The sequence below is a fragment of the Gymnogyps californianus genome, chromosome 7, assembly GCF_018139145.2.
Source record: "Gymnogyps californianus isolate 813 chromosome 7, ASM1813914v2, whole genome shotgun sequence".
In the NCBI taxonomy this organism is placed as follows: domain Eukaryota; kingdom Metazoa; phylum Chordata; class Aves; order Accipitriformes; family Cathartidae; genus Gymnogyps; species Gymnogyps californianus.
Window position 1 is genome coordinate 21852852 of NC_059477.1, and position 13909 is coordinate 21866760.

Sequence of the window (13909 nt, forward strand, 5' to 3'; positions counted from 1 at the left end):
TTTTTCTAGCTTTGTGTAGGAATATCCAACTATATTCTGTAGGTTCAATAGCTGAGTCAAAATGGTGAAAAAGCATTCTCCCCTCTAAGTGATATGGAGCATGAAGGAGATCTCAAGTGGGAGCAGCCGGTACAATGCAATATGCATCCTCCATTGTCACCTTTCCCCTTCTGCAACACGCACAGAAGAAAGTGCTGTTTGGGTTCTTATTCCCATTCACAAACAATGGTGGTGCTAGCTGGCTGGCTGTTGAATGCCAATGGAGTAACTGACAAGAGGTTTGTTTGACATATTTATCCGTACTACTACTACAGGAGCCATATCGTGAGGCCTTAGTATAACCGACCCTGAATCTCTCATGGAAAACAGAGTCCTCAACAGCTTCTTACAAACGGATGCAACTGTTGCAAAGGAAAGCATCAGAAGCTACCAACTTCCTTTCAATTGCCATGTGATTGAAATGTTGTCCTTATGGAAGGGCATTTTCTTTCTGTCGCTCCTTAGGCTTTTTCATCTTTTTTTCCCTCCTCTTTTGTCATTCTTCTCACTGGTCAGAAACTGCAGGAAAAACAAATCTCCCTTCCCTGCTAGGAGCTTCCCTTACTTAGGGAAGTACGCCTCTACGCCATGTGGCACTTCACTGGGCCCTCCATAAAAACCACCTGAGAATGTCAGGAAATCAAAACACATCCACCTGCTACAGTTTCGAGGTTAGCTTCATGCTTTGTTCCAGCAATCTTAACTGTCCTGCAGGTAAACCACAACTGATGAAGTGCTAGATAGCTGTATTGAAAATATACATATATCCTTCTTAAGATCCACCTCCAAAAGCACAGCTTCACTATCCTCCTTTTGGTTGTTCTGCAAGACACTGGACCGTGGAGTTTCCCAGTGAGGCTTTCTTAAGCCCTGCAGCAAGTGCCCGAGTTTCTGTACAAACAAAATCAGATTGAGGAATAACATACAGACAAGACATTTAAGCCCTCTTCTGTCTCAGCTCTGCCCTTTCAGAGCATGACTGGTGAACTATAGTTGGGTCCAATTACAGCCTCTCTTCCAAGAGCACCAAACTCTTCCTCTGACCCAACTCAGCTAGCACTGGCTACTCCATTAGCTTCGTTGATGCCTCTCTTTATGAAGGCACCAACTCCCCCTAGTGCCATCTATCACACACACAGCAGACAAACTGAGCTCTTGCAGACCATGTTCTGGAAAAGGTTGTCCACATGTGGTGGGATGTAGATGCATGCCTAAGATCCTTGGTGCCTTCTAATAGCTTTGGGGATCCAACCAGTTTATCATCTCTGAGGCACAGCAACATGATGCTGCTTTTGGAAGGAGACCCCTATATCGTCACTGATTTCATGAAAACTCAGACTTCGCTCTACAAAAGGCACTGCTAGCAGTCATCTGTGATACAAATTTTAACATGCAGAAGCAGTCATATAACAGAAGGCTTAAAAGAACACTTTTTGGTCATACTAAGTGTGTTATCCAACCATACGTTTTCTAACTGCTCTCTTTCCCCTCTCTCCCAGCTCAGTAAGGCACATTCTGAAGCAATAATTTTATTAAATGGCTAAAGTTTCCAGTCATTTTATGCAACACTCTCAATTGTGAGAACGAGCACAAATGGATTGGTTGATTGGTCACATAAAATGAAGTCACAGAAAACACGGTCTAACTGGTCCTTTTAAATTAATGAACCCAAACAGCCACAGAATAAACACTATCCATAAAGCCTTTTACTATAATCCATCATTTCATAAAATGACTGTTTTAAAACACTGTAACATACATAAATATACATATTTATATATGGGAGCGTCCTAAACAAAAAACAAATACTCTAAAAATCAGTATATTGAATTCTAAAGAAGACAAAGGGGGCAAAAATTTGTATCACACTACCAAGTCTCATTTTCAAAATTATACAGGCAATGAAGATGCTAATCTCACTAAGTCTCTCTAATTCTACTTTTACCTACTGCTAGTTCTGTTTTATGATCTATGACACTGAGTTTTAAAATAACCCTCATTACATAATGACATTAAAGCCATGGACTTCTCTTAAATTACTTCTCACCTTTAATTTTTAATTTATACATAAATTTGGGAAAAAATTAATTTGGAATAACATTAAGACAAAAAAAAAAAAAAGATTAACTCCCTTTGGTCACATTTAGTTGAACGTCTCTTTCCGACAAGGGTATGGACATCAATATCATTTAACAGTCATGTAACAATTAGGTCAAATACCAGTTCTGACAGAATTAGGAAATATTCTTATATATACAGAATACTGTGATTGAATGGCAACATCACAAATAAATGAACTCGTTTTCAACATGCAGGACCAACTGAATTCTTTGTCTAATTTATTCATTTCATACGAATTGGAAAAGTAAAGCTACAATAAATATCAGGGTTTTAGATAAGCTGCTTCCGTTTACGTCAAGCGCTGCAGCATATGAAGCACTTAAAAACTGCTCTGTCATTTAAGAGCCTAAGCAACTTCTTCATTATGACGCTGAAACTGAATTTATAAAATGTGTTTAGAAATGTGTTTTATGGAAATTGCCCATCCTGTTAATCCCCAATGCATATGCGAAAGCCTGATAAATCTGACTTCACAAAAAATTGTGCCACAGAAGCACTGAATAAAATGAAAGCAAGTACAATTTCAGATGGGACCAAAGTAATATAAAATGATTCAAATGTATCATAGTTGTATGCTGTATCCATTTAAAAAAGGGAGGGTGGGAGGTGGGAATAAAACTGTGTAGTGCAATATAAACATGTACCAAAATGAAAAATGCATTGCTCGACTTTCTCTATGGAACTGACGTCTCCTCCAGTCCCAGGTAATTGGGCTGCACCTCTGTGCCAATACCAGAGCTGTCTATCAGCTGACAGCTGAAAGCTGAACAACTCTGCCTCTGTATTCTGCATCCTCCTCCTGACAGAGGTTATATGGGAATCACTTCTTTGGGAATGGATACAGAGGAATAGAAAATTCTGTTCTACTTTGAAATGAGCAGCATTTGCTTATGGCCCTTCCTTACATATATGCTCCTCTTCCCCTCTTCTCTCAGCTAGAGACACTTAAAATTTTTGTTTGATGCTAACTCCAACTGATTATAAAGTTAGAAATTCAATAAATAAAGTGGAAGTTTTGAGCCTCACACCTCTTCAAACTGTCAAATACAGAAAACTTGAGACACAGAGATACGGATACAGCTAAACAAAGGCTTAATCAACTAGGGCAAATTTATATTCTCTTCAGTATTTGCAGGATGAGAAATACAGCCCACAAATCCCAGCCTGCAGAAAGGCCAGAGAAATACACAGCTTCTGATGTTCATGATAAGAAAGTAGAATTCTACTATTTATTCTGGCTACACCCTAGAATATAATCATAATTTAATATTTGCTCTTCATTGTGTCACAGAAGATTTTACAGCAGGTCAGATTTTACCATTACATAACACAGGATTTCACTGACAGTACTAACATTAGGCATCTCCCATTCTCTCTTTCACCACTGTGCCCCCAGCGCTCCCTTGTCACCCATTCCCAAACTTATTCAAATTAACCTTTTTAAAAACGTGGATTAGTTCCTTGACTTTGTTCATGATGCAGTGTCCTGGTTTTGGCTGGGATAGAGTTAATTTTCTTCTTAGTAGCTGGTACTGTGTTTTGGATTTAGTGTGAGAATACTGTTGATAACATGCTGATGTTTTAGTTGTTGCTAAGTAGCACTTATCTTAAGCCAAGGACTTTTCAGTTTCCCATGCTCTGCCAGCAAGCAGGTGTGCAAGAAGCTGGGAGGGAACAGAGCCGGGGCAGCTGACCCGAACTAGCCAAAGGCATATCCCATACCATAGAATGTCATGCCCAGTATATAAACAGGGGGGATCGCTGCTCGGGCATCGGTCAGCGGGTGGTGAGCAACTGCATTGTGCATCACTGTTTTGGTGTGGTGTGTCCCCCCCTTCTTTTTTTTTGTTGTAATCCTTTTCATTATTATTAGTAGTATATTTCATTATTATTATTGCTAGTGTGATATTTTACTTTAGTTATTAAACTGTTCTTATCTCAACCCACAAGTTTTACCTTTTTTCCCAATTCTCCTTCCCATCCCACTGGGAGCGGGGGGGGGGGGGGTGTGGTGTGTGGAGTGAGGGAGCGGCTGCGTGGCGCTTAGCTGCTGGCTGGGGTTAAACCATGACATGCAGCCTGCTCAAGTTACATCAGCACAGCTGAAGAAGATGGTGAGCTACAGTATAGGGGAAGTAAGAAACAGCCAAGAGCAAGTACTCCTGAAGCTGGCATTACTGTCGAAACCTCTGTATCATAACATATGTCCTGAGACATTGGTGTTTCAGGCAGGATTCGTGTGTTTACTGAATAGATCACATAAGTCCTGTTGCAGCATGCGTGCGTATATACCACCTCTTGCGCAAACCTTAACTAAACCCCATTGTCCCATCATCCTACTCTCTGCCTTGGACTATCTTCATAAAAACTGTTTTATTTTTCCCGTTTCACAACAGTTTCTGTGATGGAGATGTGACTTAAGAGGTTCCCACACGCAGTTGCTCATTCCCATCCCTGTGCTGCAGTTTGTTGCCCAGTATGACCCTATAAACAATCACCGAAGCGATCTAGCTTAGAACAAAACAACAGCAAAACACTTTAGTAAAAATAACCCAGTATATTTCAGCCCTGCAAGTGCTTCTACTGCAAAGATCCTTAATGCTTTACTGAATCATTCTTTGCCGACACATTTTGTCTGTCAAAACAGACACAAAGATCTCAGCCTTCATAGAGATGTAAATTTTTAAAAATGTATATCCTTTTATTTCATGTTTGCTGTTCCTGAAACTCTGGCTATTTGGATTAGTCCATTAAATTCACATCTGGGTTTAGTAATTATTGCCTCCAGCTGCTCCTTCTCTGCCCCCTGCCAGAAGCTATTATTCCCCACTTACACCACAATAATTGTTTATTTGATCACCATTGAAACCAGATCTGCCCCTAGTAGAACAATTTGCTTAAGCACAGCCTGTGGGACCAAGTGTATATTAAATCTGACAACATGAACTGCATAGGAGAAAGAATCCACTATACCATTCACAGTTCATCAGACTTCACTTTATCCTTTTTCCTCCCTCTTCCTTCACACAGTTCATATTATTTACGCCCTTTTTGATAGGGTATCATCTTGCTCAAAATTTCCTTATTTCTACTTTACCTTGGTGTGACTGCATGAGCTCCTTCCTCTCTTCCCTCTCAGCTGCCATTTTCAACTATGGAGCAATCTAGGTACAGTTGTACAAGATGACACCGGGCAAAACCAGGCGCTTTGAGAAGTATAGTAGAGCAATTCTGTGAGAGTCTTTACGATTACTTTGATCAGTTCTCCCAGACACATGAAATCTAAGGCATGATTTATGAATAATGATAGCTGGGTTGTGGAAAACCAAGTTAAAAATTGTGAGCTCTATACCTGGATAGTTTTAATTGTAAATATTTATATATTTAAATAAAAGTAACTACAATTAAATAAGGGTGAAAAGATAACGCAATGGCACTTGTATCCCATAGATTATTTTCCTTTTTAGTTTTGAAAATTATCTTTTTAAATAAATAAAGACACAACTAACTTCTCTGGAAAATTGCTTTCAACTGAAATAATAATTTAAAATAAAAATTTAATAGAAAAATATAGCATGTTGGTTTAAAGTTATTTTGCTCCTGTGACTTTCCTGATGTTCAGTTGTTTGGAATCACAGTAATATAGTCAGATAATATAGAACTTTTCCTCTCATTGACATTTTTTTCCTACAAGTCTTTACTTAGTCTCACGTACCGGTCAGGCTGATGATTCAGATTACGTGGTTAGCTTCAAAATGGCAGAGTGCTATCCACATCTTAAATCTGCAGTGGTATTTCTCCACCACTCTCTTAATCTTCTTCAGTTTACAGCATCACCTTCTACCTGCTCTGAGCACTCTTTCCTGTACCTGAAAAAATTTGCTATTCTGGATTTCTCAAAAGGCTGTGTGACTCTAAGAAGTGTGCAATTAGATCATACACACCAATCATAATGAATGTCATCTTCAAGTGAAACTACTACTTCGAATTTCTAAAATATAATTACGGATATCCATCTTGTGCTCTAATTTATACATTAAAAACATGTCCCCAGGTTGCCTCCTTTGCAGCTTTCTCGGGCCTGCAGACTAAGGTAGGGAAAATGTTCCAAGGAGCGAGCAAAAAAATTCCAGCTTCCTAAACCACTTAGGACTTAGTGCCAAACCAACATCAGCACGCCTACCAAGAAATCTTGAACACTAGAGCAGAAAACAAGAGAACTGCTCAAATGCATTCCGAACATGCAACACCTCCTGCAAAGCAAGCCATTATGGCCTACAGTATCATTCATTTCGAAGTGATTCAAAATATCGCCTAATGAAATCTAACTTGCAGCAATCTGACCTTGATATGACCAATGCATGGTGAATTCCATCAAGTCTGTAAGGGTGAAAAAAAGTTGCACGTGCAGAAAAAGCAGCCCCTCTGTTAATAGCTGCTTCCAAAGCCAGCAAGCTCTTCAAATACCAAAATGAGAAGTGCATGATCAGTCCCACAGCCATTCTGACTGTCAACAGCCTATCAACATGATCTTAATTTTGCCTGGTATAACTCAGTCAACCATACACCAAATTTATTAACCTTGTTCCACTGCTCAATCTAGGTCAGGGCAAAATCGCACAAAAACATACTCTCAAACCGGTTTGAATGCACGCTGCATAACATAGGTTTTCAGGTTATAAAATTCTTGATGCTTTGTTCTGCTAATGGTTTATAAACTAATCTGTTAATCTAGTCTAATTACTGCAATAACCTAACGTTGATTGCAAAAAAAGACCTGGGTCCAAGAGGACAAACAGTAAAATCTCAAACTAGAAGCAAGCACAAACGTTTTAATAATTTTTTGTAATTTGCAGATTAGGATTGTGGCATCGCTATCCTAGATGAATTTTCAAAATCCCATGATGCTTTCCACCTCAGGCTCCTACAAACACATTGACAAATACACCTCTGGATAGGCACTAAAAAGACAGTCTTCTCAACATCATTGCAAGCTACAAAGTGGAGACCTTAGCTATGAAGAAGATGCTCCAGGTGCCAAGAGAAAAAAAAATTATTGTTTTCCTCTTATGAGGAAAAATAATCATCCGGTTTTAGGCAAGAAACCTTTCTTCTCACTGTCAAGGTAGAATCTGAAAAGTGAAGGGTCTTAAGTAGGGAGACGAGTCCTTGCGGAACACAGATACATGGCTCCATTTATTATATTGTTAATCCTTGTACAGCTGTATATGTAAGGTTACTATTTTAAAAGCAAACTCAGGTAAGTAACTTGTTCAAAGTAACAAGCATGATGAAAATTTTTAGCTTCAAATAGAATTATTTCTCACATATATTAGGCCTACTTATGTTATTTCTATAACAGCTATTAGTCATTGCCCAACTTTCAATAACCTATTTATGAAATTAATCTCGATGTAAATTTTGTCTAGCATCCGTACCAAGAATGGCAGTGCACCTATCCACTGACCCAATACTGTTAAATTTGCATGTGCTTAAGCTTGCAAGTGGTGTATTTAAGCTTCAACTCAAAACTGGAATATGTCATAATTTTATGTAAAAGAAATTTGAAAATTTATTTTCACAAATATATACATACAATTTTTAGATGTTAAGTTCATCAGCCTACCTCACACAGAATTTAAATTAAGACAGAAAGTTACCCAGGGTCCTTCTGTAAGGATGTTTCTTTCACAGGGTAAAACTGATATTTGGTAAATTAAAATACTTGCTCTGAATTTTTATCCTGCATCGGCTGGGTTAGTTTTCTCCAGGGATTGTATGCAGAGTCTATACTGTAGAGGCGCATGTGCATGGCCAACACATGGAAGAGCTGATCTGAAAGGTGAAGAAGATAGATTGCTGATTATTATGTACAATAATATGAAGTATTTTACATTCAAGTTGCCATCATTTATTTTACCAGATTCTGAAAAGTCCGTCAGCTCATTCCAAATAAGCTGGTACCCTAACAACCATCTTTTTTTTTTTTTTTTATTTATTTTTTAAAAAAGGTTTTGAAGAGAAGTAAGATTTCAATAGAAGGCAGTGAACATATGCATGTATACGAAAAGAATATTTTTTTTTTCTCTCTTGAAATTCTGAAACAGAGAAAGCTGTTTAGAAAGCTTCAACCAGATCTCAGTTGTTTTAGTGCTTGTAAAACACCAGCTCCACATACTTAATTATAGGTCTTTTAAAAAATCCTGTTTCATATGCTGTTATGTTGCTAAGGTTCCATGCTCCCTTCACTTCCCTCCCCAGTTCATGCCAGAAGCTGTGATTTCCTAAACATCTCTTCTAAACAGAGACTGATACACTTTTAACACACAGCTTTTATTCCTCTCTCTCACAGTTAAGTTCTGTGCACAACATATCTGGAATTAACCTAAAGTTGCTAGAAGTTCTGGCCTATAGCAGGATCACTTTGGCTCTTCATCCTTAAAAGGTTATTATTCCTTCTGCTTTCATAAGGTTATTTTATAGGTAGCTTTTAGAAGAGAAAAAACCCCAAACTTCTGACCACACCACAATGACACTAAAGTAGCAATGGTCTTTATAATGGCATAGTTTTCTCTAAACAACCTGCAGGCAAAGTTCGTTGACACTCATCAATTCAAAACCTTCTGTACATCTACTGTGTCAAAAATACCATTTGCAAAACAATTCTAGAACCTTTTGAACAAAGGATGCTTAGTTTATTATTCATGCACATTACTGCATTATCATATATTAAAATGCAATTTTCATTTCTCTATGAATCATATGACCAACACAAATAAAGATAACATCTAATCCTTTCTCCCCTTAAGCAAGCCAAGAAGGCAGGCACCATCTATGTTGACAGCATTTTCAGAGAGGTATATACAATAAGAATCTCAGACTTCACTTTTTCTGTGTTTATAATACAGTTACAGTTTGGGAAAAATGCATCTTTTTTATCTTCATAGGTTTATATTAAAATCATATTTTAAAATACCATTTCCCACGATTTTGCTCACTTTTTTCCTCCTGTCACACTATATCTTGCTATTTGCTGCCATGTTTGCTTCTCCTGTCCAATTTTCTGGGATCCTGCTTCCTTCCTCCTTTTCATTTTAACTTTTTCCCTTAGTATCTTGCCATCTTCTTTCCCCCCCACCCCTCTTTCATTCTTTCAATTGATCCCTTTGCCTCGTACTCTCTTAATCTCTCTCCCTTCTCTCTACAACCCACTTGCTCAACCTACACACTCACTCACAGGTCCTCGTTTTTAAATAGAAATAGCAGCTATTAATTTATTTTCCATAAATAGACAATTACTCAGAGGTACGCAATGGCCAAAAAAGTCGCATGATGAAGTCAGCTGACTGCCAGAGCCTGCGGGCTGTAATTAGCTCCTGGGGTTTGCAAAATAATTGGAGATGTAGATGGCATTGGAATTGATTGCTGTCACCTGCTTTCTGAATAAACACAGTCAATGAGGACAAAATAAGTCATCTTTTCTCCTGGCAAGAGATTCTAGCAAAACATTGCTTTGCTGACAAACTTCAAAACCCTGAAAATATACTGATATTTCATCAAAATAATAAAAAAAACCCCAGTATAGTTTTATTTGGAATGAAACCCACGAAGGTATCCGTTCTTTCCCTCTTGCCTCTCTGCTACTAAAAGGAATGTCATTTTTTTCTGAACTGCTCCTTGCCTCAAACAGAAATGGGCAACTATGCAAAAAAAAAAAAAGCTTAGCATAATTAATTAACCCTTTGTTCCTTTAATAGCTATTTTCCTGAGCTTCTACCGATACGAAATTAGGCAGGCAAGCATCAAATTCTAGCACTGGAGAATTTATTTGTAATCTCCAAGTGTGTAACATTTATGGAATCAAGATACATTCTAATAGATGATTCAGATTGAATCTGAGCAGGAAAATTTCAGTTTAGCAGTCTTGTAAGACAATATTTTTTGTTTGTGATTAAGGCAGCTATTGCTCCTTCGCAAGAAAACGTGTTTTGCACGTAAATGTAAAGCTAGGAAGTCGGTAATAAGATATGGTTACAATGACCTTTTATGAAATATTTTTTATGAATTGACTTAAAAATATTAAGATATTCTCTAAGTCAATGCAGCACAGCCATGCTTGTCTCTAGACCTGGGGTAACCAAGGAATAACATTGCCCCCTAACGGGAACACTGCGACAGAAACGGCCTGATGGCTCCCGCCTTCCAAGTTAGTAAAATGGAGTTCCGATTTGTCTATTGCTCCTGCATTCGCATTTCTGAGAAGATTTCTAACAATGAGCAAAAACTAAGGACTAGCCAGAGGAAGATACAAAGGTTTATTTCTTCACAAACATTCTTCTGCTTTACACCACAATGACACCAATTGCTTTACCTCAAATTTACTATGATTATGGAGTATTGGAGAAAACCAAGAAAAACACCAGAGCACCGAAATCTAGAACTGGCAACTTCTTTGTGCACAAGGTGCTTGGTGTTTCACCACATCCTTATGCTTGAGGGACTGGCAGAAATCCGCCTTGGGCCAAATGAATACCATAGATTTTTTCCTGATGTGAATGCATCATTCCGAAACATAAAAATACAGAATATCCTCCCATTTTCTTATACCCTACTTAGAAGCTTTAAAATACTTTTTTTTTTTTAAATAAGTAGCAGCAAAACATCAACATGATAATGGCCCACAAACAACAACCTTGCCTAGTCTTGTGAAGAATGGAAAGGAAGGCCATAACCCCACCAGGCACCACAACCCCCCCCACCGCTCACAGTGTATCTTACGGACAATTTTCCACAGGACAGCCCACCTTTGTAAGTGGGAAAGACAGGATCTGGGTGTAGCTCAGAGTATCCAAAATAACATTCTTAACAAAATTTGGTAGGAGAATATTAATCTTAGAAAGCACAGCAACAACAAAATTAGAGAATGATAATTATGAAGTCACAACAAAATGAGAGTCACAGGTTTATTGATAACAAATCGTGAGAGGTAAACAGTGAAAAGAATTTGAATATGGTCCTCCTCTCCTAATAACTTCGTAATATTTGAGACAGGCTGCATCCAGCTAAATTGAATAAATATTAAAAAAAAAATCACAAAATATGAATGCACAATATAATTTACTGCTGCAAGTCATCAGGGGCTTGGCAGGATTCCAAGCTTTAGACATTTAAGTGGGCAAGATTATTACTGGCTTTAAAACATGTTCATATGACTCAAATATTACCTACATTGAAGCAGCACTGTCTTAATTCTCCCAACTTATTTAGATGGTCTTTGTTTTCACAGAATACACGTAAAGCTTATGTAATACACTTAATAGAATCATCTAGATTAGCAGTTAGACATTAGCTTTAACTTTGATTCATGTTAGCCTTCCTAATTCCATTTCTAAAAAATTACAAAAATAAATCTATTGTTCCATACACTGCAGCTCTTGGTACATTCTTTTCAACTCTTCCTATACCAGCTCTACCTCTCAGGGTTATCCCGTTCTGAGAGAAGAGCAATAAACTCAATGGGAATCAGTACTTTCAAAAGAGCAGCTCAAAGGATAAGACCCTGTCTTTGCACTGGGACTGAAGCTATTAGAGGAAGTGTTCTAACGCTGCTCCTCTCATAAAAAACAAAGATAATGGGTATTTTGTCTACATATCCGCACTGCCTGCACTAGCACCTGCAGTTGCATTCTTTACTATTTTTAGTATTAAAGCACACTGATTTTACAGATGTTGACAAAGCTCTTAAAAATATTCTGGTATGCCAAAGAGCATAAAGCAGGAATCTATAAAGGTGATTTCACAGCTCTTTTCAGGTCTAGCGCGGCATGCACAGCACAAAAGAAGACTAAATTCAGAGAGATGAACAGATAGGGATTTGACAGCTAACAGCAGAACTTATAAAAATGCTGTGTTGAACTGACAAAAATGAGTGATTCAGCAAGTTACATGTAGGTGTAAGTTTCAGTCTCACTAGTAATCTTGGTTTGGTCTTTGCCAAAGTGATCCCAAATTTCTACATAAGTTTTGCTGCCTTTTTTTCTTCTTTCTTTTTTCCGGTCTCTTGACTGTAAAGTAAACTCTCCAATTACCAAAGTTGAAATCAGAGGATTTTTTCTGTTATTAATTCCACTTCCACAATATATAGCAATGTACTGTAATGATGATGACAAAGAAAATTAAGGAATTAGCTGGCTTTGCTTTGCTTGCAAAAGTCTGGATGATGTGTTTATTCCCCAGTCTCTCATATTTATGTTTTAGAAGGATGTAAATAACACATACTGCTGTCATGAAAATCTCTACTTTGCTATTTTGATCCAGTCTTCTCTTTTTTCATTCTATAAATTAGTATTCATATTTACAATGTCAAAAGATCACAAAACACAGTGACACAGCAGTTCACCACAAGTGGAATTGAAAACATCCTTGTCTCAGCTGCTGTGTGAAGATCTTACCAGACTAGAGACGTGACGCCCTTCTTCCCCCAAAGTTTCCTAGGACTATCAAGAAGAATGTAGATTATAACAAAAACCACTTGATACAACCAGATGGGACTTGATTGTTAATAAGGAGATTGAGGAATCTTTTTCTCCTTTGAGAGATTTATATAGTCCACTTAGCAACAACAGATGCAAAGACCTGCTGACAGCATCTTCCCATTCATCACTGATCCAGCAGATTGGAATCAGTGAAGAAAAAAAAATGTGAAGGTCAGGAAAAGCCTATTAAGGCATTAAGACATGAACAGTCTTTACATCATCTTAAGCCTTAATTGCTGATGAAGCAGCTAATTATCCTCAACACCAAACTTGCCAGTGTATGAAATCAACTTTAGCAATAGAATTCTAATGGTATCTATCTTTGTCTCTCCCATGCTACGTATGAATGGCATACCGAGGTTTTTAGGAAATAGTTAGTATCATCTGTCAGTGAGAAAAACTGCTTTTTCAAAGTTGGCATGAATGGATGGGCACCAAAGATCTGCAGATTGCCAGCTCCTAACTAAAAAACGAAACAAAACAAAACAAAAAACCACAAAACCAAACCAAAAAGCCCAAACCAAACCAACCAACCACAGAAACCCACTGTACCAAGGTAAAAAGCATTCCGGAAAACTACTGTTATTCTTTTTATTTTCAGTGGTTGCCAAGAGCTGGGTAGGAATCTTTGCAATCATATTCACATTAATAGATTACACGAAGGACACAGTTGCAACTGAGCAATTCATAAAAGAATTAGGTTTTTCTTCCTACAGGAATGAACCATACTTAGTGGTTCCAAATACTACTGGCCATATTGATAAAATGGAGACAGCCATTACTATCAATGTGGTTGAAAAATTTGATACAGAAGGAGCATGAAGAGCTTAGAAAATGCTTCATGTCAAGATGACTTTCTGTGCTCACAAAAACACTAAAAGCACTGTTTAAATTGATACTAACATCATCATCAAGAAAGATGACACTGCTGAACCATCTACAAATGCAAAACACAGGCTTCAAATGAACAAGAAGAGGAAAAAAAAAACCAAACAAAAAAACCCAGTGGAACAATAAGGCTTCTCAATGGTTAGAACTATCACAGAAGTTATAAAGGTGCTGGACGTTTTATTTAAGGCAAGCTTACACAAGTCTCAAACACTTTTTTGATAACCACTTCTAAATTATGCACTTTCCAATTAATGCAGTCGATGCTGAAACGCCAGGCTCTGCTATCTGTGGGAACTGTAAGGATAAGGAGCTCCTATACAGGG

The 13909-nt window shown here is 37.8% G+C and overlaps 1 protein-coding gene across 1 annotated transcript in view; it reads right to left on the reverse strand.

Annotated features, from left to right (window-relative positions):
- UBR3 (ubiquitin protein ligase E3 component n-recognin 3) overlaps positions 1-13909 on the reverse strand; it is a 119258-nt gene that overhangs the window by 18741 nt on the left and 86608 nt on the right. Inside the window, 1 exon segment of the mRNA XM_050899578.1 lies at positions 7890-7995. Coding sequence (XP_050755535.1) covers positions 7890-7995 — 106 coding nt within the window.